At 40.7% G+C, this 26256-nt stretch overlaps 1 protein-coding gene across 2 annotated transcripts in view; it reads right to left on the reverse strand.

Moving 5' to 3' along the window:
• LOC135548857 (kin of IRRE-like protein 3) overlaps nucleotides 1-26256 on the reverse strand; it is a 280617-nt gene that overhangs the window by 15500 nt on the left and 238861 nt on the right. Inside the window, exons 9-15 of one of the 2 annotated variants that reach the window (XM_064978889.1) lie at nucleotides 21346-21472; nucleotides 10222-10322; nucleotides 4187-4385; nucleotides 2264-2371; nucleotides 1615-1698; nucleotides 734-843; nucleotides 107-196 (exon numbers count right to left, since the gene is read on the reverse strand). In XM_064978889.1, the coding sequence (XP_064834961.1) occupies nucleotides 107-196; nucleotides 734-843; nucleotides 1615-1698; nucleotides 2264-2371; nucleotides 4187-4385; nucleotides 10222-10322; nucleotides 21346-21472 (819 nt within the window). Of the gene's footprint in view, nucleotides 1-106; nucleotides 197-733; nucleotides 844-1614; nucleotides 1699-2263; nucleotides 2372-4186; nucleotides 4401-10221; nucleotides 10323-21345; nucleotides 21473-26256 lie in introns of both variants that reach the window. The other variant, XM_064978888.1, reaches the window with a different exon arrangement.

Here is a 26256-nt window from a genome sequence, read left to right on the forward strand (position 1 = left end):
TGTATCACTGCCCCCTGTATACCTGGCTCTGTGCCCACCTTATTCGCTGTACATTTTAGGACTAATGTTATACCACTGCCTCCTTTATGCCTGTTTCTGTGCCCACCTTAATGTGCTGGAACTCCTTCTCTTCCTCTTGTAGGACCTCCAGCTGCTTCAGCACAGACTCCTGCGCCTGGAACTCCCCACGCTCAATCTGAGACACCAAGGGAGCAGACATGTCACTCACAGGCCGTTTGATATGCATGTAGTATTAGGGATGTAGTTCTTTTTTAACACTATATCCCTGAGTAAAATTCCCTGTCTATTTGAGCTCTTTGGGTTCCTGTGTTAGATAGATACAGATGTATGATCTTAATTTGATCACCCTGTTGCAGGAGACATTTTAAAAAGTGTAGTATATTTGAAGTTTTAAAAGGCTGCTAAAGTTTAATTTCCATTCGATTCCCCCCCCAAAAAGTAGCAACCCCCCCAAGAAATATCCATGAATTATAATCCACATAATAACTCACATTTACTCTTGCTGCAGGATTATTTCCCTGCTGTTTATAGGGAAATGGCTCAAATTAAGATCCTATACCTGTAGATGTACTGTAGAATGGAAAAAGCTCTTCAATGAACTGTCGATTAGAACATTTTCAATTGATTCTGATGTACTACATACAGTGTGTATCGATGAACTCGCATATTACGTGCAGAGAGGAGAGATGAGGTAGTGTAGCCTTCAATTTACCATTATCTGCTTGATGGCTGTATGCTCCTCTGTTTCCCGAGCTGCGTTGTGATCCTTGTGAACAATCTCCACCCGGATGTCGTTTTTTGCCGAAACCACTCCTTTGAGATCTGGAGAGAGACAGGGAAACTGATGGGCACCACTGACACAAGTCAACTGGCACTAGATCATACCACATTTGTGAGGTCTCAAAAGCTGCTCCGATATCTTGATGGGAGTTTGAAGCATTTATGTTTAGATTATAAAGGTGTCGTGCTGCTTATTTATGTGTTATATACCTTATATAGGGCACTGACTGTTTACTAGAGTGTCACTGAAATTGGTGATTGTCATATACTGTACAATCCTATCCTTATGTTGGCAGGCTTCTTATTCTGTAAACAGACAGCAGTGATTGCTGTCGTTCATGGACATTACTCACATGGATATTTATGTATGTAGCATGTATGTATGGTACTAGTGAAATCAAACTAATTGCTTTATCGACAGCCACTGACATTGTAAAATCATATACAATCAGCTATACCAGTCCCTCCAGGATTAAGCTGGGGTTTTGTGTGATGTTTACGGACATTTTAGTTGTCATTTTGCATGGCAATATGCAATGACTGTCAAATTTGTTGCGAAAATGTGCTGTAGAGGGAAAAAGTTTCTTGACTTGTGGCTTGATTGAACCATATGCGGTAAATGTGCAGTGATTGGTTGAAATTGCCAGTCTTCTATTTGTACTGCAGTGATGGGTCAATTTTGTGTGATAATATTGCACTGATTTTACTGATTTATGAGGAAAAGATGCAGTGATTGGTCAAATTAGCAAGCCCTCGCATAATATGCAGGGAATTACAGTATCCTGGAGGGACCTATATACAAAGGTGACTTACTTTCGGTTTTCATTTTGCCTGCAAGGTCTCTCTGGCAAGAGGCAATGGAGACGGGTAGGGAGGACATGACGAGGTGAACATCTTCTGGGATAAACAACAACATCATGGTTAGCAGCAGATAACATTGGCCGGATATCTGTGGGCTGTATCTCCACACTGAATGTCTGCTGTTGTAAACAACAGCAACAACAACAGTCTACATTGATCAGATATCTGTGTGCTGTATCTTGACACCCCACTGTATAGGATGGGCTTTAAATCAGATAAGAATATTGCTTTTGGCCACCAGACGGCTTCAAGCAATAAGTATTATGTCAGAATCTGGCTGCAGATTAACTATCAGCTTTTTAGGTCCATAAATGTGCACTTTGCAATAGATTTGATAAAAAGGGAGGGAAATGGAAGTACCATAGTTTCAGCTTTATGTCCCGTCTCAAAGGATTTCTTGAGTTGATATCCTAAAACCATGAAGCTTAACATTCCAATGGGACTCATATTCAGCACTACATAACATATTGATGTGCATATAAAACAAATGTTTGACTGTGAAACGAAGAGCGTCAACTGAATCCTTTTACTGTGAAACCAAGGGTGTTTTAATGAACTATTTGGCTGTCCCAGAAAGCATAGGGTTTCAAAATGCACTTACTCCTCTGGAAGCGAGCACAGCAGAAGGCACCCAATGTGCCCATGAGAACAATGAGGGCAAGGAAGGCCCCCACAGCCACTCCTATAATTACAGCCAATCGGAGGGACTCTGAGAAAACATGGAGGAAAGACATTGGTACGGTGTCAATGTTAGAAGTCCTGATGAGACTGAGGCTGATATGGACACCGTACAAGGGTGTTTCAGTCATACAGTTAATGCAAGAAAAAAATCAAGGGACACATTGTTTTGAACCACAGTAGTCTTACATCATGTCATATACACTGAGTGTACAAAACGTTAGAAACTGCTCTTTCCATGTCAAATACCAATAGTTCCCAAATCGAGTTCTTGAGTACACCCAACAGCACACATTGTTGTTGTAGCCCTGGACAAACATACCTGATGATTAATTTATTGATGGCCTGATGGTTAGTTGACAAGTTTAATCAGGTGCACTTGTTCAGGGCTACAATCAAAAGGTGTACTGGTGGGGTATATGAGGACTGGAGTTGGGAACCACTGACATAAACTGACCAGGTGAAAGCTATGATCACTTATTGGTGTCACCTGTTAAATCCACGTCAATCAGTGTAGATGAAGGAGAGACAGGTTAATAAAGAAGGATTTTTAAGCCTTAAAATAATTGAGACATGGATTGTGTATGTGTGCCGTTTAGAACGTGATTGGGCAAGACAAAAGATTGAAGTGCCTTTGAACAGGATATGGTAATAGGTGCGCATCGGTTTCAGTGTGTCAAGAACTGCAGTGTTGCTGGGTTTTTTACTCTCAACAGTTTCCCTTGTGTATTAAGAATGGTCCACCACCCAAAGGACATCCAGCCAACTTGACACAACTGCGGGAAGCACTGGAGTCAACTTGGGCCAGCATCCCTAAGGAACGCTTTTCAATAGCTTGTAGTTCATGCCCCGACGAAATGAGGCTGTTCTGAGGACAAAAGGCAGTGCAACTCAATATTAGGAAGGTGTTCCTAATGCAAATGGCAAACTTTGAAAACCTTTTACAGTACCATTTACAGCACTGACACTTGACACCCATTATGCACATTTACTTCAAATGGCTGAGAGGTTTACCACTTTATCACAAGTGATGTTCTACATGTTGTGAATAAGTTCATAGGCTTCAGGGGTTGATTGGTTGAACGGAGTTGTCTTAAAAATGAGTGTATAAGCCTGTGGCTAGTCAAGGTCTAGTTAATTAATTCACTTTAAGAGCAAGGTTGTCTCCAGTAAGATCCTTCATTGAAATGAATTGCTACAGAATTGGAATTTCCATGATCCCTTTGAAAACAGATAGTTTAGTACTTTAGAAGGAAGAGACCTAAAAAAAGGGGGAAATAAATGAGAGAACATCATCTCATTTAGAATAAATATTTCAAATAAATCATATTTGAAGCTTTAACCAATTGAGGTGTCGTAAATTAAATTACAAATTGGATGCCGTTGCAGAATTTCACAGATTGAAATTGTTGACATTTACCCAAGTAAAAGGCTTATCACGAAGTCATTGCCCTCATGCTTGAAGTGATCACGGCAATATCCTTCCTCTCCTAGGCATAACCACACTTCCACAAAACACACAAACTTTCTTTAATTTACCCACTTTCTCTCAGATCCCAAATCTCTGTCTCAAACCCATACTCTCTCAGCCACATACATGTACCAACACAGACCACAGCGTTTGATACCAAAACACACGTGTCCACTGTGTCGTGTCTTTGGCTCAAGACAACTGCGTAAACGTTCTGAGAAAACACACAGTGTGGTTACACTTTAGAACAACAGAGAGAAAGCGATAACATGGCAAACTTAGCAAACAAGGCATTTGAAAGCTGGCATCTTTATACACATCTGCCATTGATTGAATGAGGAATTGATTGAAGTGGTACAAAGGAAGCTTGTGTACCTTGTTCCTTCAGTGTAATGATCTCCGTGTCGGACCCAAAGCTGTTCCAGGCAGTGCAGTTGTAGATGGTCTGGAAGTCAGCAGGGACGATGTTACTCATGGTGAGGGTGGAGATCACCCCCTCCTCGGTGCTCACCGTCTCCACGGTGTATCGGCCAGACGTCCCTGACTCCAAGACTGTCTCCTTCCACGACCAGGCCTTTGGCAGAAAAAACTGTGAGAATTATATGTTACAGATGGGGACACAAGCACACCGTAACACAGCCATATACAAACGCACCACACACACACACACAGGCATCGAGGCACGCACCCACAATCGCACATTCACAACACACCGGCACCTGACAGAAACCAACCAACAAAACCTATTAAAGATAAAAAAGTATAATGAGCCTTTGGGTTGGGTTTAATGACAGTCCACTTCTATCTGCAATACAAAGTCGCGTTATGTCCTAATGGCACCCTATTCCCTACACTTAAAAAAATGCTGGGTTGTTTGGATGACCCATTTACTGGTTTCCAGTCACTAAGTTGGGTTGTTAAAAAGAGCATGGTTGGGTTGTTGATGCTGGTTTATTGATGTTCAGTTATTGAGATATGACCCAGGGAGTGGGTTAATTCTCCCACCAAATCCAGAAGATCAAAGATATTTTTTTAAACTTGTGAATTAGGACTGTTGCAGCTGTAGCAAGTCTACCAGCGCAGCTGATGCTGAGTGGAATTACTTTTCGTCTGACAAATGGCTAAGGCGTTGTGGCTTGATGTAAAACTGTGAGTAAGGTTACTAATTATCCATTCAGGTCAAATAGACCTAGCTATCATAATTATGTTAGCTAGCAACCCCATGAATGCTAGATTGAGCATTAGCTAGATAGCTACTTAGCTAACCATTTTCTAAAGGTTGTCTCTAGTTACCATAGCCACAAAGTCAAAATTGTCTATACTAAAAATGTTTTATTTAAGCCTAGGGTTAGGCATAAAGGTTAGCAGTGTGGTTAAGGTTAGGGTTAAGGATAGCATTATATGTATTCACACCTCATACTTTCCCACATTTTGTTGTGTTGCAGGTTAGCAGTGTGGTTAAGGTTAGGGTTAAGGATAGCATTATATTTAAAATCAGAATTTAAGAAGATACGATTTAGAAATACAGTGCCTTCCAAGGTATTCACGCCTCATACTTTCCCACATTTTGTTGTGTTGCAGTCTGAATTTAAAATGGATTAAATTGAGATTTTGTGTCACTGGCCTAAACACAATACCCAATACTGTCAACGTTTGTAATTTTACATTTTTTATTAATGAAAAATGAAAAGCTGAAATGTCTGGAGTCAATAAGTATTCAACCCCTTTGTTATGACAAGCCTACATAGTGAAGAGTAAACATGTGCTTAACAAGTCACCTACTAAGTTGCATGGACTCTGTGTTTATTGTTTAGCATGATTTTTGATTGACTACCTCATCTCTGTACCCCACACATGCAATTATCTGTGAGGTCCATCAGTCCAGCAGTACATTTCAAACATAGATTCAACCACAAAGACCAGGGAGGTTTTCCAATGCCTCGCAAATATCGGTACCAATTGGTAAACGGGTCAAAAAAAAGCAGACATTGACTATCGCTTTGAGTATGGTGAAGTTATTAATTACACCTTGGATGGTGTATCAATACACCCAGTCACTACAAACTCAGTTGCCGGAGAGAAAGGAAACCGCTCAGGGATTTCATCATGAGGACTGTAGTGATTTCCTTACCATTTGAATATAGGCACTGCCCAAGTCTGATGCGCCGTTTCTTCGGATGCATACAGTCCACATTCGAAATTACCAAAAGCCAAAATGGCAAAAAGCATTCACAGAGATACAGGGATTTGGTGCAAAAAAATAATCATCATCTTTTAGATCTATCAAAAATAATTATCAGATCAAATTTGAACTTAAAAACACAATCAAATATATAAAAATAAAGCATAGGTAGATCATCTGTGTATATGGTCAAAAGACTTTCTTCTGTAGGCCTATTGTGTGGTGTATCATTTTACGTCAAGTAGCTAGCCAACTTAGCTAGCTAGCCAATTTAGTGCCATGTGTGTCTTGATTATTGTTTAACATTTTAGAGTCATATTCTCTAATCCTCAGGTTGGAACCAATATGGCTGAATATTCTGCCAGGCGACAAAAAGAACATGACATCTGAACCCTTTGTTCTGACTCTTGAGGACAACCACTTCTACTCCCTGGCATTCACCATCAGGAATCAGGCTCTAGGTCAGAAGACATTGTTTCATTGTAGTTGTTTTACATACAATCATGTTAAATATTGTTACACGGAAGGTAGTGGTGCCTATACTCAAATGTTGCCTAAATGTTTCCGGCCCGCCCTTCGAACCTATAAATGAGGCTGTCAACTGAATCAGAAATTCACAGGTTTCTGATGATTTTTCATAGAAAAACAACTAAATTGGATGTTCTAAGTTCATAACAATGCTTAAAACACATCAGGAGACCACATTTGAGGAAAAGGAGAAATCTAAGAAGTATAGATTTTTTAGTTTAGTTAACCTTTAATTAAAGTGTGCAGGCACCTGGCATTGTTGTTAATTAAGTTAGCTGTGTTTCTGCAGCGTGTGAGATGGAGTTTGCAAAACAAATGGTATAATGCAAAGAATCCTGATATCATTCTGCCAGGTAGACATAAGCTAATTTGTAGCTAGTTAACATTTAATTGAAAATGATTTTGGAAAAGCAGAAGATGGTCTATCATTAGCATCACTATATGTTTCCTGTTCCTTGATTGTATGAAACCTGGACGTTTCACTTCATATTATGAGGCATGTCATATCATTGCTTCAAAGTAGCCTGTAGCCAAAATCCCACCATAGAAACGTGGAGGAAATTCTTTAATATAGACTTTTTCATGTGCATTTTCCTGTTCCATTGGTTTTCATTCATTGTCTAGGAGCCAAACGCATTATCCTAGTCACATAATTGTTGTTGCATCTTTAGATCTCCCCTCTTTTTCACATTTCTAAAAGACATGTTCGTCTCTGTCCATGAAACTTCTTGCATGTGCGGTGCGCATTTTAGAAAAGTGTTTTCAAGCAAATTGCATTTTGAAACATTCGCGCCTAGGCCTTCTGCCGTGTGCACATTGCTGCACCTAGAATGTGACTAAATAAAAGTGTATCAACATTTTAAACTAAACATTCTGATCTGTTCCATATGCCTTAATCATTGATACGGCATATACCCTCTACTACACCACTGTTGTTAGGGTTTGGGGGAGTAGAGGGTAAAGTGGTTACTCTTCTTCAGCCCCATTCCTCAGCTTTAACTGGTGTGGCTGCTGTGATTTTAAAAGTTTTTGTTTATTTGTTTGTTCTTTATTTATTGTTTATCTTTTGCATTGGATTCATTTTGTAGCTGAAATTAATAGCTGAATTTTTGGGGGGCCAATTTGTCTACAATTTGTCATGTTTGGCCATATGTCACTTTTCAACAATTTCATTGACTGTGTAGTAATGTTTTAACATTGTTTTGGTTTCTATTTTTAGAAGATTTGCAGATTCTGTAATAGAGAAAGTTTTAAAAATTACGCAGCAAGAAACTAAGAAATTACCCACTGCTCGGTAAAGAAAAATCGAAATAATGATAACCCAGCAATAAATGAAGAAATAATCCACTACTAGGTCAAAAAGACATGAATAACAATAACCCAGCAAAATAGTAAAAATAATTACCACTGTTGGGACAAAGAAAGTAAATCAAAATAACCCAGTACTGGGTATGTACTATAGTGATCCAGCACTGGGTTACAGAATTGGGTCATTATTGACCCAGCATTTTTTAAAGTCTATATATTTCTCTAGTTGTGACAATGGGCCCTGGTCTAAAGTAGTGCACTGCATAGGAAATAGGTTGCCATTTGGGACGCAGAGGAATCATACCAATCACTCCTCTGATTTCTTCAATTGGGGCCATTAAACCTCTTCTGTTGTGACATGGTGACATAGAGCCACATGGCATAGAGAGCATATTTAGATTGAACTTTCACTCAGAACAGGAAACATATTAGTATAGGTCAGGGTTGGGATGAATTCCCCCATTTCCGCTGTGGAACGGCTTGGTATTCTGCTGTTATCTAAATGAGGATGACTGACTTCTAATTTTCAATTCACTTGCCTTCACTACCCTTGATGTATTCCATTGCTAGCATACATATCTATGAGTTCTTTCTCTGTGGACCACTATGCCCTCTTGTTTACCTTAGGATAGGATATTCATTAGGATATTCTTGATTAGTCTACGCAAATTCCTCAGGGTTGTCCTCACATGACCTACTTTCCTATCTCCCTCATTCACTTGGTTTGCACTGCCTTAAAGGGATAGTTATCCCAAATTACAAAATGCCATATTGGTTTCCTTACTCTGTAAGCAGTCTACAAGGTAAGAGGACAATCCATGCTGTGGAATGCCAAGGAAGCCAATAAGTAAATGTGTAATTTGGACGATCCCTTTAAGAAGATACTGATGTCAAAATGCATTACACACCATGCACTGTAGCCAATTAGTTTTCTCTTTGTAGCTTATATTTCAAAGTTAAACTACTTTTTAACTTACAGTGCATTCAGAAAGTATTCACACCCCTTGACTTTTTCCACATTTTGTTGTGGTACAGCCTGAATTTAAAATTGATGACATTTGTATTTTGTGTCACTGATCTACAAATGATACCCCATTATGTCAAAGTGGAATTATGTTTTTAGAATTGTTTATAAATTAATACAAAATGAAAAGCTGAAATCTTTAGAATGAAGAGGTATTCAACCCTTTTGTTATGGCAAGCCTAAATAAGTTCAGCAGTAAAAATGGTCACACAATAAGTTGAATGGACTCACTCTGTGTGTAATAATAATGTTTAAAAATATTTTTAAATGACTACCCCATCTCTGTACCCCACACATTTCAAGCACGGATTCAAGTACAAAGACCAGGGAGGTTTTCCAATGGTTCACAAAGATCTACCTATTGGTTGATGGGTAAAAAAATGAATAAACAAAACTGATATTGAAAATCCCTTTCAGCATGGTGCAGTAATTAATTACAGTTTGGATGGTTTCGCCCAGCGATTTCACCATGAGTCCAATAGTGATTTTAAAACATTTAGAGTTTAATGGTTGTTATAGGTGCTAACTGTGGATGGATCAAAAACATTGTAGTTACGCCACAATACTAACATACTGTAAATTACAGAGTGGAAAGAAGGAAGCCTGTACAGAATAAAAATATTCCAAAACATGCATCCTGTTTGCAATAAGGTACTAATGTAATAGTACAGAAACTGTGGCAAATAAATACATTATGTGCTGAATACAAAAAGGTTGTGTTTGGTGCAAATCCAAGACAACACATCACTGAGTACCATTCTTCTTCGTATTTTCAAGCATGATGGTGGCTGCATAATGGTGTATTTTGCTTTCCAAAAAATACTGGGAGACAAATTCCCCTTCAGCAGGACAATTACCTAAAACTCAAGTCCAAATATACACTGGAGTTGCTTCCAAGATGACATTGAATGTTCCTGATTGGCCTAATTTACAGTTTGACTTAAATGGGCTTGAAAATCTACGGCAAGACATGAAAATTGTGTGTAGCAATGATCAACAACCAACTTGACAGAGCTTGAAGAATTTTTTTAAACAATAATGGGCAAATATTTTATAATCCAGGTGTGCAAAGCTCTTACCCAGATAGACTCACAGCTGTAATATCTGCCAATGGTGATTCTAAGTTATTGACTCAGGTTGAATACTTATCTAATCAAGATACTGTCTACTAGTGTTTCATTTTCCAGTAATTCCATTAAAAAAACACAAATCCATTTCAAATCCCACTCTGTGACACAACAAAATATGTAGAAATTCAAGGAGTGTGAATACTTTCTGAAGGCACTGTATTTCGCAAGAGTATATAACTTCAGGAAATCAGTCTTTAAAATAAAGGTTTTTAGAAAGAAGGAGGGATGAGTGACTCACAATGCGGTCGGGAGGAGGAGTGCTGCGGATGAAACACTTGATCTGCCCCTTCTCCCCATAGAGGGCTTGCTGGGTCTGGGTGCTGGAGATAGTGGGAGGACCTACAGCAAAGCCAAGGGAAAACCAGTCAATCACTCCAATAAAACACTGACATATATCACTGGCCTATCAGAAGGCACACTTTAACGGCGCCGCGGCGGGGGACAGCGAAGGGCATAGGCATTATAATAGATTTACAGTAAAATGGAGATGAGCAATTATTCATGATGATACTAATTTGTTTTTTTTGGGTGAGATTCCCGGCATGATGAAAAACTGGTTGTTTGTTATTGCTAAAAGGCAAAGAAAGAGACTAAGAAATGTAGAAGGGTTGGAGGGAAGGGGGTGGACAGCAGAGGACAGAGGAAGTGTTAGATTAAGGGCTAGAGAAAATTAAGTCATATTCCAGTTTGCTGTCCTGTGCATTAGTTCTATTTCTTCTCCTGTGCCTGTGAAAGGAAACCTTTGAAATGTGTGACCTTTGACTGACACATGTGACGATGATAGACTCCCAACTCCCAACTCAAGGAGCTCTTGCTAATTCCAGAACTGCTGACTATGAGAAGAACAACAACAACAAATGAATTCCGTTCAACTGCAGCAACATTTCACTCAACAAAACCAAGGGGCCTGAATTCTGTGTCACTGTTTACAGAAGCAAAACAGGCATCAATAGAAGTAAAATAAAGGGAGGAGGAAATAATACCTGACTTCTTTTGAAGTAACAATGATTTTTTTTCAGGTAATTATTGTAGTTTGTAATGCTTTTTAGCAGAAGAAGTATCATCATAATATAATGACAGCCTCGTCCACATACTGTTTTATTTGTCCACCACAGCTACCAATTACAGTTACCATTGCATTCCTAAAATGGCTGCTATTCTTGCAACTGCATTCCTGCAGAATGTTGTACACTCTAAAACAACAGAAATGTCTATTTTCCCCCCGGCTAAACCTTGTGCAACATGTAAATGTTCCAGCCCAAATCCTCTTACCTCATTATCACTGGCAATGTCCCTGCCTCTGACTTGGGTGTCATTGAGCTACGCTTCTCTGACCACAAGGTTGTGACACTGACCGCTCCAACTCCTCTCCACTGCCCAAAGAGGACCTTTTAAATTCCGCAACCTGAAGAAACTTAACCCACCCCTCTTTCAGGAACACATCTGACTACAGTGAACTGGTCCTCGATGACATGGTCAATCTGTATAACAGCACTCTGAGTAATACGCTGAACATCCTTGCCCCAGAGGTCATCTCCTTGGTTCACTGCGCAGAATGAAGACTCATCGCCCCCAGCAACTTTGGAGGAAGGAGGGCCTCACTGTCCACCGATTGGCCTATAAAGACTACCAGGTTCTGCTTAAAAGCAGCACGATCAGCTTTCTACTCTGCCATGATTGACAATAACAAAGGTAACCCCAGAACCCTGTTCTCTATCATCAACTGCCTTTTCAACCTTGCTCTACTGCAGCCTCATTTGAGCAGTGCAATAGCTACTCAGATTTTGTCAAGACAAAGATTGACACCATCAGGACAAACATCAAAGCCTCTAAGATGGCCTGCACCCCACCACCTGAAACCCCAACTCAGACTGCCCCTCCCTTCAGCAACTTTACAGAAGTCACATCTGCTGTTGGGGAGTCAATCATCTCTAAAATAAAGGCCCCCGCTCCCTTAACCCTATACCCTACTCAAAACCTGCTAATCTAGCCCGCTTATGTTTGGCACCAAACTGATCAACAATTCCCTGCTGATGGGAGAGACACCATCGATTTTCAAAACAGCTCCAGTCACCACCTTACTGAATAAACCCAACCTTGACCAGGGCATCCTATCCATCTACAGGTCCATCTCCAACCTCCCCTTCCTATCAAAAGCACTTGAGAAAGTGGTTGCAAACCAGCTTCAATCACATCTATCATCTAACCAGTTGTACATGGTTTTCCAGTCTGGCTTCTGGCCCTTGCACAGCACCCGAAACAGCTCTGGTTAAAGTTACCAATGACCTACTGATTGATGGCTGTTGATTCTGGATCTCCTAGCATCCTCCTCCTCTTTGATGTCAGTGCTGCTTTTTACACCATAGACCACAGTATCCTCCTGTGGTATCTCAGAGAGCACACCGCTGTCTCTGGAATAGCTCTGAACTGGTTCTCCTCCTACCTCTCCATTAGGAAGCAATACATTACTATTGTAGAGTCCAGATCAAAGGAGTCTGCTGTCACATGTGGTGTCCCACAGAGGTCAGCGCTGGGGCCTGGCCTGTTTTTAATTTACATACTCCATCTCGGACAAATCCTCAGAGATTATGACATCAACTTCCACTGCTATGCTGACGATACCCAGGTCTACATTAACACCAAACGAGAAACAATCCTTGCCCTAGCAAAACTCAGCAGCTGCCTAATGGACATCAGGGCTTCAAGACTGAGGCTGTGCTTATTGGGACACCCAAATAGGTCACTAGTGCTGGAAACATCTGCCCTACAATCAACGGCCAGGCCATCCCCCTGTCCTTTGTCATCTTCAACGTAGGAAGTTTGATCCTGTCCTTTGAAGTCCTTCGATGCCCACATAAAACCAATATGTGAAACATAATTTTTCCACCTTAAAACCTTGCCCGGTTCATACCATCACTCTCCCTGCTACATGCAGAGAAACTCACCCATGCCTTCATCTTCTCTAGGATTACAAGAAGTCAGATCATATCACTAAAGCATTGACTTAAAAATTCTCATGCTTGTATTTAAAGACTTGAATGGATTGAGCCCCACCCACATCACCAACCTCATCTCAATCACGAGCTATCTCGCACTCGCACTCTCCTCTCCAGCTACTCCCTACTGCTTCAAGTCCACAAGACATGTCTCTGAAGTATGCGGGACACAAGCTTCTGCTCCCGTGCCCCTTGCCTATGGAATGCTTTCCCTGACCATCTGAGAGCTGGTCCAACACTCAGAACTTCTAAAACGGGCCTTAAAACCTTCTTCCACAAACTATCTTTTTCATAGTCTTAGCCCCAATCTAAAATGTATTTAACACTATTGCTACACTATTGCTATTTTATCTGCCTTGATTTAAACGTATGTTGTTTTTATGTATAGCTTTGAGATAACTCTGTAATGAAAAGCGCTATACAAATTAAATGTACTATTATTATAATTGTTAGTAGTAGTAAAAAATATGGAGAGGAACAAAAAACAGTTTTTTCTGAGGGAGAGTGACTTTCCAGTGCAAAATGGGCTTCTCTATACAGCCCAATGTATTCACACAGGGAGTGGGGAGTCCGAGAGATCTGACAAGGGACGGAGAAGTGCAAATGAGTGCTATTATTAGATGACTTTATCTCCCAGCCTCAGCCTTGGAGCAGCTCTCCTGATCTACCGGAGGAGGTAGACAGGGTGGGTGTATTTAATGGAGAAGGGGAGGGGATGGGAAGAGGATAAAATAATCGCACTTGTCGTTTCATACTAGCACCAGCATGTTCTTAATTGAGGAAAAATGTACTTACTATGACTGCAATATGTGGTTGTCTCACCCAGCTATCTTAAGATGAAACTGTAAATCACTTTGGATAAGAATGTCTGCTAAATGACTCAAATGTAAATGCAAAAATGAAAGAAGAGAAGAGGAGAAAGGGTGTTACTTGTTTGTGATTGAATTTGAAGATTCACCAGCCTGGAATCTAAACTGATATGCTCTGTTTCACCATTGTTTTATTTTACACTATCAGTCTTAACCATAACCTGTCCAATCAGCCTCCTTTCATAAATGATGGTGATGGGTGGGTTTAGCGAGAAAACCCTTTGGCCAAATGCTACACCTTTCCAGTTCGTCAAATAATGGACTTCCTGACACAAGCTTCAATGAGAGAAAAAGCCTCCTTCATAAGGAAGGAGATATTCATACATGCCAAACCTCTCTCTCTTATTGCTTCGCTACAGCAGAACTGTATTACATCAAAACAGTTTGTCTACATGCCTCCAGAACTATTTCTCATTGACTGGTTAAACCTGCATTGAGAGCAGACAATAAGACGGCCTCTTTGGCAAGGGAGAGAGAGAAAAAAGTACAATTTAAGGTCAGCCATTTTGTGAATACCTACGCACCTGCTATTCTTGTGCCATGAATTCTATGATGACCTCCCATCTTCAGAAATTGTGCTTGTACGGGGGAGTTAGTTGATAGAGTTCGCCATCGATTGCCTGACTTGCACGGTCTTCAGGCATAGTAAACAACTGTCTTTGTTTTTCTAGATCTATTTATTGATTAGTTAAAAAAGGTTGCAATAAATTTTCATTTCACCTTGGCCAGCTGTAAGGCTGGGAGTTTAGATCGATTGAAAAATGTGTTAAATCGCTTTTTTCACCTTTAATGACATGTATCCTGTGTTGTTGTTTATTTCTGGTGCTCATTCCAGTCAAGGTGAAGTCATTGTCAATTCTGCTGATTATATTATCGAACGCTAATTGACAATGACTGTTTTTTCCCTTTCAGATAACACACATACAGTGCCTTCGGAAAGTATTCAGACCTTTTGCCTTTTTCCACATTTTGTTACATTACAGTCTTATTCTATGATCAATTAAATTGGAGTCGACCTGTAGTGGAAAGGCACACACCTGTATATATGAGGTTTCACAATTGACCGTGCATGTCAGAGAAAAAAACCTAGCCATGAGGTCAAAGAAAGTGTTCACAGAGCTCCGACACATGATTGTGTCGAGGCACAGATCTGGAGAAGGATACCAACAAAATGTTGCAGCATTAAAGGTCCCAATTGCCTTACCTTCTCACGCCATTTGCACACACTGTATACAGACTTTTTTCTATTGTGTTACCGACTGTACGTTTGTTTATTTCATGTGTAACTCTGTTGTTGTTTGTGTCACACTGCTTTGCTTTATCTTGGCCAGGTCGCAGTTCTCAACTGGCCTACCTGGTTTGAAATAAAAAAAGAATTAAAAAAAGGTCCCCAAGAACACAGCGGCCTCCATCATTCTTAAATGGAAGAAGTTTGGAACCACCAAGACTCTTCCTAGAGCTGGCGCCCAGCCAAACTGAGCAATCGGGGGAGAAGGGCCTTTGTCAGGGAGGTGACAAAGCACCCGATGGTCTCTCTGACAGAGCTCTAGAGTTCCTCTGTTGAGATGGGAAAACCTTCCAGAAGGACAACCATCTCTGCGGCACTCCACCGACCAGGGCTTCATGGTAGAGGGGCCAGACGGAAGCCACTCCTCAGTAAAAGAATGCTGAGCTATAGTCATTGAACAGAATTCTTACACAAGTATTCCTCTAGTCCAGATAGGATAGGGTAGTGTGCAGTGCGATGGTGATTGCATCGTCTGTGGATCTATTGGAGCTGTAAGCAAATTGTAGTGGGTCTAGGGTGTCAGGTAAGATAGAGGTGATATGATCCTTAACTAGCCTCTCAAAGCACTTCATGATGACAGAAGTGAGTGCTACGGGGTGATAGTCACTTAGTTCAGTTACCTTTGCTTTCTTGGGTACAGTAACAATGGTGGACATCTTGAAGCAAGTTGGGACAGCACACTCAGATGAGGAGAGATTGAATATGTCCATAAACACTCTAGTCAGCTGGTCTGCACATGCTCTGAGGAAGCGGCTAGGGATGCCGTCTGGGCCGGGAACTTTGAGAGGGTTATCACGCTAAAATGTCTGTCGTCAACCACAGAGAAGGAGATTCCACAGTCGCGGTGGATAGGTGGTGGCATTCGCGCAAAACTGTAAGCGCGAGCCACCGCATTTAACCATGGTAAGGTGACTGGGAACATGGCCGAATACAGGCAGTGTAGTTATTCCCTCCATAAGGCAACCAAACAGGCAAAATGTCAGTACAGAGACAAAGTGGAGTCGCAATTCAACGGCTCAGACACGAGACGTATGTGGCAGGGTCTACAGACAATCGCGGACTACAGGATGAAACCAGCCACATCGCCGAAACGGACGTCTCGCTTCCGGACAAGCTAAACACCTTCTTCGCCCGCTTTGAGGATAATACAGTGCCACTGACGCGACTTTGGAATCTCCTTCTCCATGGTCAACGTAAGACATTGAAGCGAGATAACCCTCGCAAAGTTGTCGGCCTCGACGGCATCCCTAGCCACGTCCACAGAACATGCGCAGGCCAGCTGGCTGCTGTATTTACAGACATATTAAATCAATCCCTATCCCAGTCGTCTGCTGATCCCACATGCTTCAAGAGGGCCACCAATGTTCCTGTTCCCAAGAAAGCTAAGGAAACTGAGCTAAACGACTATCGCTCCGTAGCACTCACTTCTGTAATCAACAAGTGCTTTGAGAGACTAGCCAAGGATCATATCACCTCCACCCTACCTGACACCTTAGGCCCACTCCAATTTTTTTACCGCCCCAATAGGTCCACACACGACGCGATCGCAATCACACTGCCCTAACCCATCTGGATAAGAGGAATACCTATGTAAGAATATTGTTCATCGATTACAGCTCAGCATTTAATAACAATCTTTTAAGGTATCTGTAAATACGAATAAAATTGTTAAATTATGAGCCTTGTTTGTTAAGCCACAGAAAAAGTGAGCAACATTCGCACTAGCTATGATTGGCTGAGATAATGAGTGGTTTGGACATGCCAAGGGAGGAGTATGAATTGGTTTGCCAATGAAGCTCATCAGTCTGTGTTGGTAATCCTGTCGAACGCTGCATTTTTAAAAGGGTATTGTGTAGTGGCGCTGCATACGTGTGGCTTTCCACTTTCTGGAGGATCAAGCTTTGAAATCAGTGGAATTAGAGTATGATTGCTAAAGCGATGGAGGAAACACCTGTCTCCGGATTACATCTTCAAACTAAGGGCAACCGTGGCATGGCATTCCTAACAGGGAGACGTGTCCATGCACAATGATGTATACAGGTAAGATAGTCAAGCGTCAGCTAGCTACATTTTTAGACATTACACGTTTTCTAATTTTGACTGAAAGTGGTGTAATTTCAAGCTAAAGTGTATTGTTAGCTAGCTAGCTAACGTTAGCTGGCTGGCTCCCTAGCTGATGTTATAATTAGTTTCCCAGAGCCGTTTGCTGTTCTAGTTAGATAACATTGAACATGGTTGGTTAGCTCCGAGCAATTTGGCATTGTTGGCACTGTTCATTGTTGTTTAACTAGCTGGCTGGCTCGTTAGCTAATGTTACGTGACGTGTGTACAAAACCCGTTGAATATGGCCAGTGTCAGTAAACGTATGCAAGAAAGCATAATGAAATTATAGCCAGCAGAGCTGTTTTGGCTGTTTTCATGCTATCCAGAGGTTAAAAAATCATTGTTCAGAGCGTCAAGTGTGTGATTCAAGAGTGAAACAAGATGGGTGGGTTTAAGGTGAGGGTGTGAACGATGCTGAATGGGTGTAGACGAAGAAGAGCTCTTCACTAGATAGCAAAACATTGAAAGGCGATTTTCTCAAAAGTGAGTTTACAAGTTGATCAAATTTCAATGGAGAATTACTTTTCCATTGTTCCTCAAATGCAGTGTATGATATATAATTTTGCAGTATTTTGTTTTTTTGTGTATTATTTCTTACATTATTATCCCCAGATTTCTTGTGTGAAATTACATACAGCTGGTAGGAACTTTTGGATATCAGAGCGACGGTAACTCACCAGCATTTACGACCAGGAATACGACTTTCCCGAATTGGATCCTTTGTTCGTACCTCCGAGGGCAATTTTGCTTATTCCAGAGGCTGCTCCAAAACACCACTTGCAGAGAAGAGGTATTTGGAGTGGACTTCTAGTCCGACTCAGGAGGAGTGCACACCATCCACTGCTTCCAAATATATTACTCACTAATGTTCAGTCTCTGGATGATGAAGTAGAGGAGCTCAGGGCGAGGATCTCCTTCCAGAGAGACATCAGGGATTGTAACATACTTTGTTTCTCTCTCCGGGAAGAAGAAAGGCGAGGGTGTGTGTTTCATGATTCCCTACTCATGGTGTGATTGTGATAATATACAGAAACTCAAGTCCTTTTGTTCACCCAACCTAGAATACCTCACAATCAAATGCCAACCGTATTACCTCCTGAGAGAATTCTCTCCGGTTATAGTCACAGCCGTGTATATTCCCTCTCAAGCAGATACCACGACGTCCCTCAAAGAACTACACTGGACTTTATTCAAACTGTAAATCACATATTCTGAGGTCGCATTTATTTTAGCCAGGGATTTTAAGATCAAATGTTTCATATGAGTCGACAGTACAGAATGTCACCTTTTATTTTAGTGTATTTTCATAGATATCTGTTTTACTGTTCAAAAATGATCAGCTCCATATTCCTAGCATGCAATTACCACATCAAGCTTATGGCTCTACACACTTGTTGGATGCATTTGCAGTTTGTTTTGGTTGTGTTTCAGATTTAATTTGCCCAATATGAACTGAATGATGTATTGTGTCATTTTGGAGTCACTTTTATAGTATATAAAATATGTTTCTTAACACTTTTAGATGAATGTGATTGCTACCATGTTTATAATAATAATAATGAATTAATCGTGTATACTAAATACTTAATCGTGTATACTGATGAGTGAAAAAGTTAGAGGAACAAAGATCATACCACCCAAATAATGTAATCTCTAATAATGTAATGGTGACATGATATTTTGGTGGCATGATCTTTGTGCATCTGTAATTCTCTCACTCATCATTATTCATGATTCATTCATGATTATCCGTAATCATTGTAGCATCCACATTAATGTAGAAGAGTTCAGAAACATATTATATTCTTATTTACAATAAAAGTGACTCCATATTGACACAATACATATTTTACCATTCATTTTTATTGGACACAACATAATCCGAAACACAACCAAAACTACCAATTCATCCAACAATTTTGTAGAGTCAGAAGCTTGATGTAGTCATTGTGTGTGAGGAATATGGGACCAAATACTACAGTTTTGAGTAAACGTAATACACTATAAGTGAATTTGACCATACTTGACACCTTCACATGGGGGGACTAGATAGATAAATTGCATTCATTTCTAAACAGTAAAAGAGATACAGTGGGGCAAAAAAGTATTTAGTCAGCCACCAATTGTGCAAGTTCTCCTACTTAAAAAGATGAGAGAGGCCTGTACTTTTCATCATAGGTACACTTCAACTATGACAGACAAAATGAGAAAAAAATCCAGAAAATCACATTGTAGGACTTTTGTGCTTGGGATCATTGTCATACTGAAAGAGCCAGCCACATTTCATCTTCAATGCACTTGCTGATAGAAGGATGTTTTCATTCAAAATCTCACGATACATGGCCCCATTCATTCTTTCCTTTGCACGAATCAGTCGTCTTGGTCCCTTTGCAAAAAAACAGCCCCAAAGCATGATGTTTCCACCCCTATGCTTCACAGTAGGTATGGTGTTCTTTGGATGCAACTCAGCATTCTTTGTCCTCCAAACACGACGAGTTAAGTTTTTACCAAAAAGCCATATTTTGGTTTCATCTGACCATATGACATTCTCCCAATCTTCTTCTGGATCATCAAAATGCTCTCTAGCAAACTTCAGACGGGCCTGGACATGTACTGGCTTAAGCAGAGGGACACGTCTGGCACTGCAGGATTTGAGTCCCTGGCGGCATAGTGTGTTACTAATGGTAGGCTTTGTTACATTGGTCCCAGCTCTCTGCAGGTCATTCACTAGGTTCCCCCGTGTGGTTCTGGGATTTTTGCTCACCGTTCTTGTGATCATTTTGACCCCACGGGGTGAGATCTTGCGTGGAGCCCCAGATCGAGGTAGATTATCAGTGGTCTTGTATGTCTTCCATTTCCTAAGAATTGCTCCCACAGTTGATTTCTTCAAACCAAGCTGCTTACCTATTGCAGATTCAGTCTTCCCAGCCGGTGCAGGTCTACAATTTTGTTTCTGGTGTCCTTTGACAGCTCTTTGGTCTTGGCCATAGTGGAGTTTGGAGTGTGAATGTTTGAGGTTGTGGACAGGTGTCTTTTATACTGATAACAAGTTCAAACAGGTGCCATTAATACAGGTAACGAGTGGAGCCTCTTAAAGAAGAAGTTACAGGTCTGTGAGAGCCAGAAATCTTGCTTGTTTGTAGGTGACCAAATGCTTATTTTCCACCATAATTTGCAAATAAATTCATTAAAAATCATACAATGTAATTATCTGGATTTTTATTCTCATTTTGTCTGTCATAGTTGAAGTGTACCTATGATAGTAGTGTACCTATGATTACAGGCCTCTCTCTTTTTAAGTGGGAGAACTTGCACAATTGGTAGCTGACTAAATCATTTTTTGCCCCACTATGTATGAAAATACCCTCAAATATAAGGTGACATTCTGTACTTTCACCTCATAAAAAAACTTTTATTTCATATACAAAATGATGGAGTATATAATCAAATTAAATGTTTTAGCTTCAGTGTCCAAATACATATGTAGGGGAGTGCATCTATAATAGGAGTAGGGTTGAGCGATATTATGATAGTATCAGGTATCAATGATGATTGACGGCTATCTTGATATGACAGATGATAGCATTACATCTAAACAGTCACAGTTAATTTTTACTTACTAAATTACAGTCCTTGCTGTGATCAAATCCATGCTTTTCTTCTCCCAGTTAAAAGCAAACTACACTATGACCTATGACCCCCTGATATTGACACCACTATTGTAAATATGTCTCTGCTTTTACTTTGTTTTCCCAGAGTCCAGCTCGCCTGAAACATGTCCCTGAGCTTGGAACAGCTTCCACATTCCACTGGGCAAAAACTAGTTGAATGGATGTCGTTTCCACGTAATTTCAACCCCAAAATGTTTTGCGATGAGGTTAAATCAATGTGTAAAACTGATTGGATTTTTAAAAGGCCAATTATTGAAGGGAATTTAGTTTTTCGTCACCCAACTTTTAACCTAAATCTAATGACATGTTGAATTCATGTTAGTTGACAACTTAACCAAATGTAAATTAAAATTAGACGTTGAACTGACGTCTTTGCCCAGTGGGATCCAGCTTGGAAATGAATTTGGCATTAATCCTGATGTGAAGTGCACTTACCATTCACAGTGAGGGACACTTCCTTTTCTCCAGCTCCAACTCGGGGGACCACCGCCCGGCATACGTACTTCCCAGCATCATCCTGCCTCACCGCCTTGAGCGTCAGGATATTGTCATTGCTAAGCACCTGTGGACGGTCACGAAAGGTCAGGTTGGGTTAAAGGTCAAAGGTCAGGCAGGTGATAAAACGCTTGTCTCTGAACCCAAGACTGCAGCCGAGTACCGTCCAATCCTCAAATAAGCCCATCACAATTTACTCTCACCAAAAGGAGAGTGTTGGCAGCACCTTAATGTCTGCAAAGCCACTTGAGCCACTGCTTTAATAAACAGCATAAAAGTGTATGATAACTCAATAATATCAACATAAACTGCATGGGTGGAATTGCCTATACGACAGACTGAAAGCAGTGGACCATCTAAAATATATTATTTTCAACCAATACCATTATGAATGTCAAATCAAATCAAAGTTTATTTGTCACCTTCTATGCTATAGAATACAATTGAATAGAATACCGGTAAAATTGAATATAATTAATGTTAGAATAAAAGAGTAGAGGATAGGACAGGATATAATAGAATTGAATAGAATGCAACAATTTGAAAGAATACAAACAGAACAGAAAAACATACGGTGCCTTAGGAAAGTATTCAGACCCTTTGACTTTTTCCACATTTTGTTACGTTACAGCCTTATTCTAAAATTGATTAAAAAGTTATTTTCCTCATCAATCTACACACAACACTCCATAATGTGTTTTTTAGAAATTTTTGCAAATGTAAAAAACTTAAATATCACATTTACATAATTATTTAAACCCTTTGCAATGAGAATCAAAATTGAGCTCAGGTGCATCCTGTTTCCATTGATCATCCTTGATATGTTTCTACAACTTGATTGGAGTCCACCTTTGATAAATTCAATTGATTGGACATGATTTGGAAAGGCACACACCTGTCTATATAAGGTCACACAGTTGACAGTGCATGTCAGAGCAAAAACCAAGCCATGATGTCGAAGGAATTGTCCATAGAGCTCCGAGACATGATAGTGTCGAGGCACAGATCTGGGGAAGGGTACCAAAACATTTCTGCAGCATTAACAGTCCCCAAGAACACAGTGCCGTGCATCATTCTTAAATGGAAGAAGTTTGGAACCACCAAGACTCTTCCTAGAGCTGAGCAATCGGGGGAGAAGGGCCCTGGTCAGGGAGGTGACTAAGAACCTGATGGTCTCTCTGACAGAGCTCCAGAGTTCCTCTCTTGAGATGGGAGAACCTTCCAGAAGGACAACCATCTCTGGAACACTCCACCAATCAGGCATTTATGGTAGAGTGGCCAGACGGAAGCCACTCCTCTGTAAAAGGCACCTGAAGACTTTCAGACCATGAGAAACAAGATTCTCTGGTCCGATGAAACTAAGATTGGACTCTTTGGACCAAATGCCAAACGTCACATCTGGAGGAAACCTGGCACCATCCCTACAGTGAAGCATGGTGGTGGCAGCATCATGCTATGGGGATGTTTTTCAGCTGCAGGGTCTGGGAGACTAGTCAGGATTGAGGCAAAGATGAATGGAGCAAAGTACAGAGAGATCCTTGATGAAAACTTGCTCCAGAGCACTCAGGACCTCAGACTGGGGCGAAGGTTCAGTTTCCAACAGGACAATTACCCAAAGCACACAGCAAAGACAAGGCAGGAGTGTCTTCGGAACAAGTCTCTGAATGTCCTTGAGTGGCCAAGCCAAAGCCCGGACTTGAACCCGATTGAATATATCTGGAGAGACCTGAAAATACCTATGCAGCAATGCTATCCATCCAACCTGTCAGAGATTGAGAGGATCTGCAAATACAGGATCTGAATACTTATGTAAATATGATAGTAAAAATTTTACATTTCTGGGGGGGGGGCCTTTGTCATTATAGGGTATTGTGTGTAGATTGACAAGTAAAAAAAAACAATTCAATCAATTTTAGAATACGGCTGTAACCTATCAAAATTTGGAAAAAGTCAAATGGTCTGAATACTTTCCGAAGGCACTGTAGAATATAATATATTACTTTATCGCCCTTAATCCTCATGCTACCAACATACATGGATTTCAAACCAGGGTCATTTTGACCCCAAGAAGAAACTATTGGGAAACAATCATAGTAAAATATAAACTTAATTCTAATCAAAACATACACTAAGTTTACAAAACCATTGGAACACCTTCGTAATATTGAGTTGCATCCTCTTTTGCTCTCAGAAAAGCCTACATTTGTCAACTCTACAAGGTGTCAAAAGTGTTCCACAGGGATGCTGGCCCATGCTGAGGACAACGCTTCCCACAGTTGTGTCAAGTTGGCTGGATGTCCTTTGGGGATGGACCTTTCTTGATACACACAGGAAACTGTTGAGTGTGAAAAACCCAGCAGTATTGCAGTTCTTGACACACTCAAACCGTACACCATACCTCATTCAATATTTTGTCTTGCCCATTCACCCTTTGAATGGCACAGATACAAAATCCATGTCTCAATTATCTCAAGGCTTAAAAATGGTTCTTTAACCTGTCTCCTCCCCTTCATCTACACTGATTGAATTGGATATAAACAGCTGACATCAATAAGGGATCATAGCCTTTCCTAATGTTTTGTACACTCAGTGTAATTAGACATGTACATTATGTTATCAGAATTTTTTTTCAACCAAAACAGACCATTATTTTAGTAAAAGTACAATTAATTAGCATATTCTCTCAAACAAAAATATACATTTCCCCTTAAATAATGTGCAGCTTTTTTCCAAAGTACAATTCACACTTATAATAAAAAGCAGATTTACCTTCATATGATTGTAGTATTATTTAGTTTTTAGAATATTGAAATAAATATGAATTTAAAAATGGGCGGTACACCAACATTTGAAATATACTTAATTTTACTGACAAAAAGCAATTAACCAATTGATCCTGAGATAATTACCAAAAATATGGCTTCATTTTCTTTATTTACTTGACTTCTTTATTTACCCCACTGCTAGCATCGCTGCTAGTGACACAATGGGAGTGGTAGGATCTATGGCAGGATGCTCCAAAAAGCATGCCCAAATCCTCAAAGTCGCTTCAAACCAAATGTTACAGCAAACAAAGAAACATAGGTCGCACATATAGAATATATATATATATATTATATATATAACATATAGAATATTGGAAGGTATTATTGGAATTCTGGTATTTAAATACCATCTGCAGTAGAATAACTATTTTTCTGGGGACTAAGCATATATCTAAGGTATTTTATATATTGTACATAGTCATAGCCACTTATAACCATAGACGAGTACACCAGGTGCTCCATCTCTGCAGGTGATCTGTCCATCAGGTCAAGATCACTGCAACAGGTTCACCTCCACCCTCTGATTATCAAATCAAATCAAATTTTATTTGTCACTTACACATGGTTAGCAGATGTTAATGCGAGTGTAGCGAAATGCTTGTGCTTCTAGTTCCGACAATGCAGTAGTAACCAACGAGTAATCTAACCTAACAATGCCACAACTGCTACCTTATACACAGAAGTGTAAAGGGAAAAATAATATGTACATAAAGATATATGAATGAGTGAAGGTACAGAATGGCATAGGCAAGATGCAGTAGATGGTATCGAGTACAGTATATACATATGAGATGACTAATGTAGGGTATGTAAACATTATATTAAGTGGCATTGTTTAAAGTGGCTAGTGATATATTTTTTACATCAATTTCCATTATTAAAGTGGCTGGAGTTGAGTTAGTATGTTGGCAGCAGCCACTCAATGTTAGTGGTGGCTGTTTAACAGTCTGATGTCCTTGAGATAGAAGCTGTTTTTCAGTCTCTCAGTCCCTGCTTTTATGCACCTGTACTGACCTCGCCTTCTGGATGATAGAGGGGTGAACAGGCAGTGGCTCGGGTGGTTGTTGTCCTTGATGATCTTAATGGCCTTCTTGTGACATCAGGTGGTGTAGGTGTCCTGGAGGGCAGGTAGTTTGCCCCCGGTGATGCGTTGTGCAGACCTCACTACCCTCTGGAGAGCCTTACGGTTGTGGGCAGAGCAGTTGCCGTACCAGGCGGTGATACAGCCCGACAGGATGCTCTCAATTGTGCATCTGTAAAAGTTTTTGAGTGCTTTTGGTGACAAGCCAAATTTCTTCAGCCTCCTGAGGTTGAAGAGGCACTGCTACGCCTTCTTCACAACGCTGTCTGTGTGGGTGGACCAATTCAGTTTGTCCGTGATGTGTACGCCGAAGAACTTACAATTTACTACCCTCTCCACTACTGTCCCGTCAATATGGATAGGGGGGTGCTCCCTCTGCTGTTTCCTGAAGTCCACGATCATCTCCTTTGTTTTGTTGACGTTGAGTGTGAGGTTATTTTCCTGACACCACACTCCGAGGGCCCTCACCTTCTCCCTGTAGGCCGTCTCGTCGTTGTTGGTAATCAAGCCTACCTCTGTAGTGTTGTCCGCAAACTTGATGATTGAGTTGGAGGCGTGCATGGCCACACAGTCGTGGGTGAACAGGGAGTACAGGAGAGGGCTCGGAATGCACCCTTGTGGAGCACCAGTGTTGAGGATCAGCGGGGTGGAGATGTTGTTATCTACTCTCACCACCTGGGGGCGGCCCATCAGGAAGTCCAGTACCCAGTTGCACAGGGCGGGGTCGAGACCCAGGGTCTCGTGCTTGATGACGAGTTTGGAGGGTACTATGGTGTTACATGCTGAGCTGTAGTTGATGAACAGCATTCTCACGTAGGTATTCCTCTTGTCCAGATGGGTTAGGGCAGTGTGCAATGTGGTTGCGATTGCGTCGTCTGTGGACCTATTTGGGTGGTAAGCAAATTGGAGTGGGTCTAGGGTGTCAGGTAGGGTGGAGGTGATATG

This window comes from Oncorhynchus masou, chromosome 11 (assembly GCF_036934945.1).
Source record: "Oncorhynchus masou masou isolate Uvic2021 chromosome 11, UVic_Omas_1.1, whole genome shotgun sequence".
Lineage (NCBI taxonomy): Eukaryota > Metazoa > Chordata > Actinopteri > Salmoniformes > Salmonidae > Oncorhynchus > Oncorhynchus masou.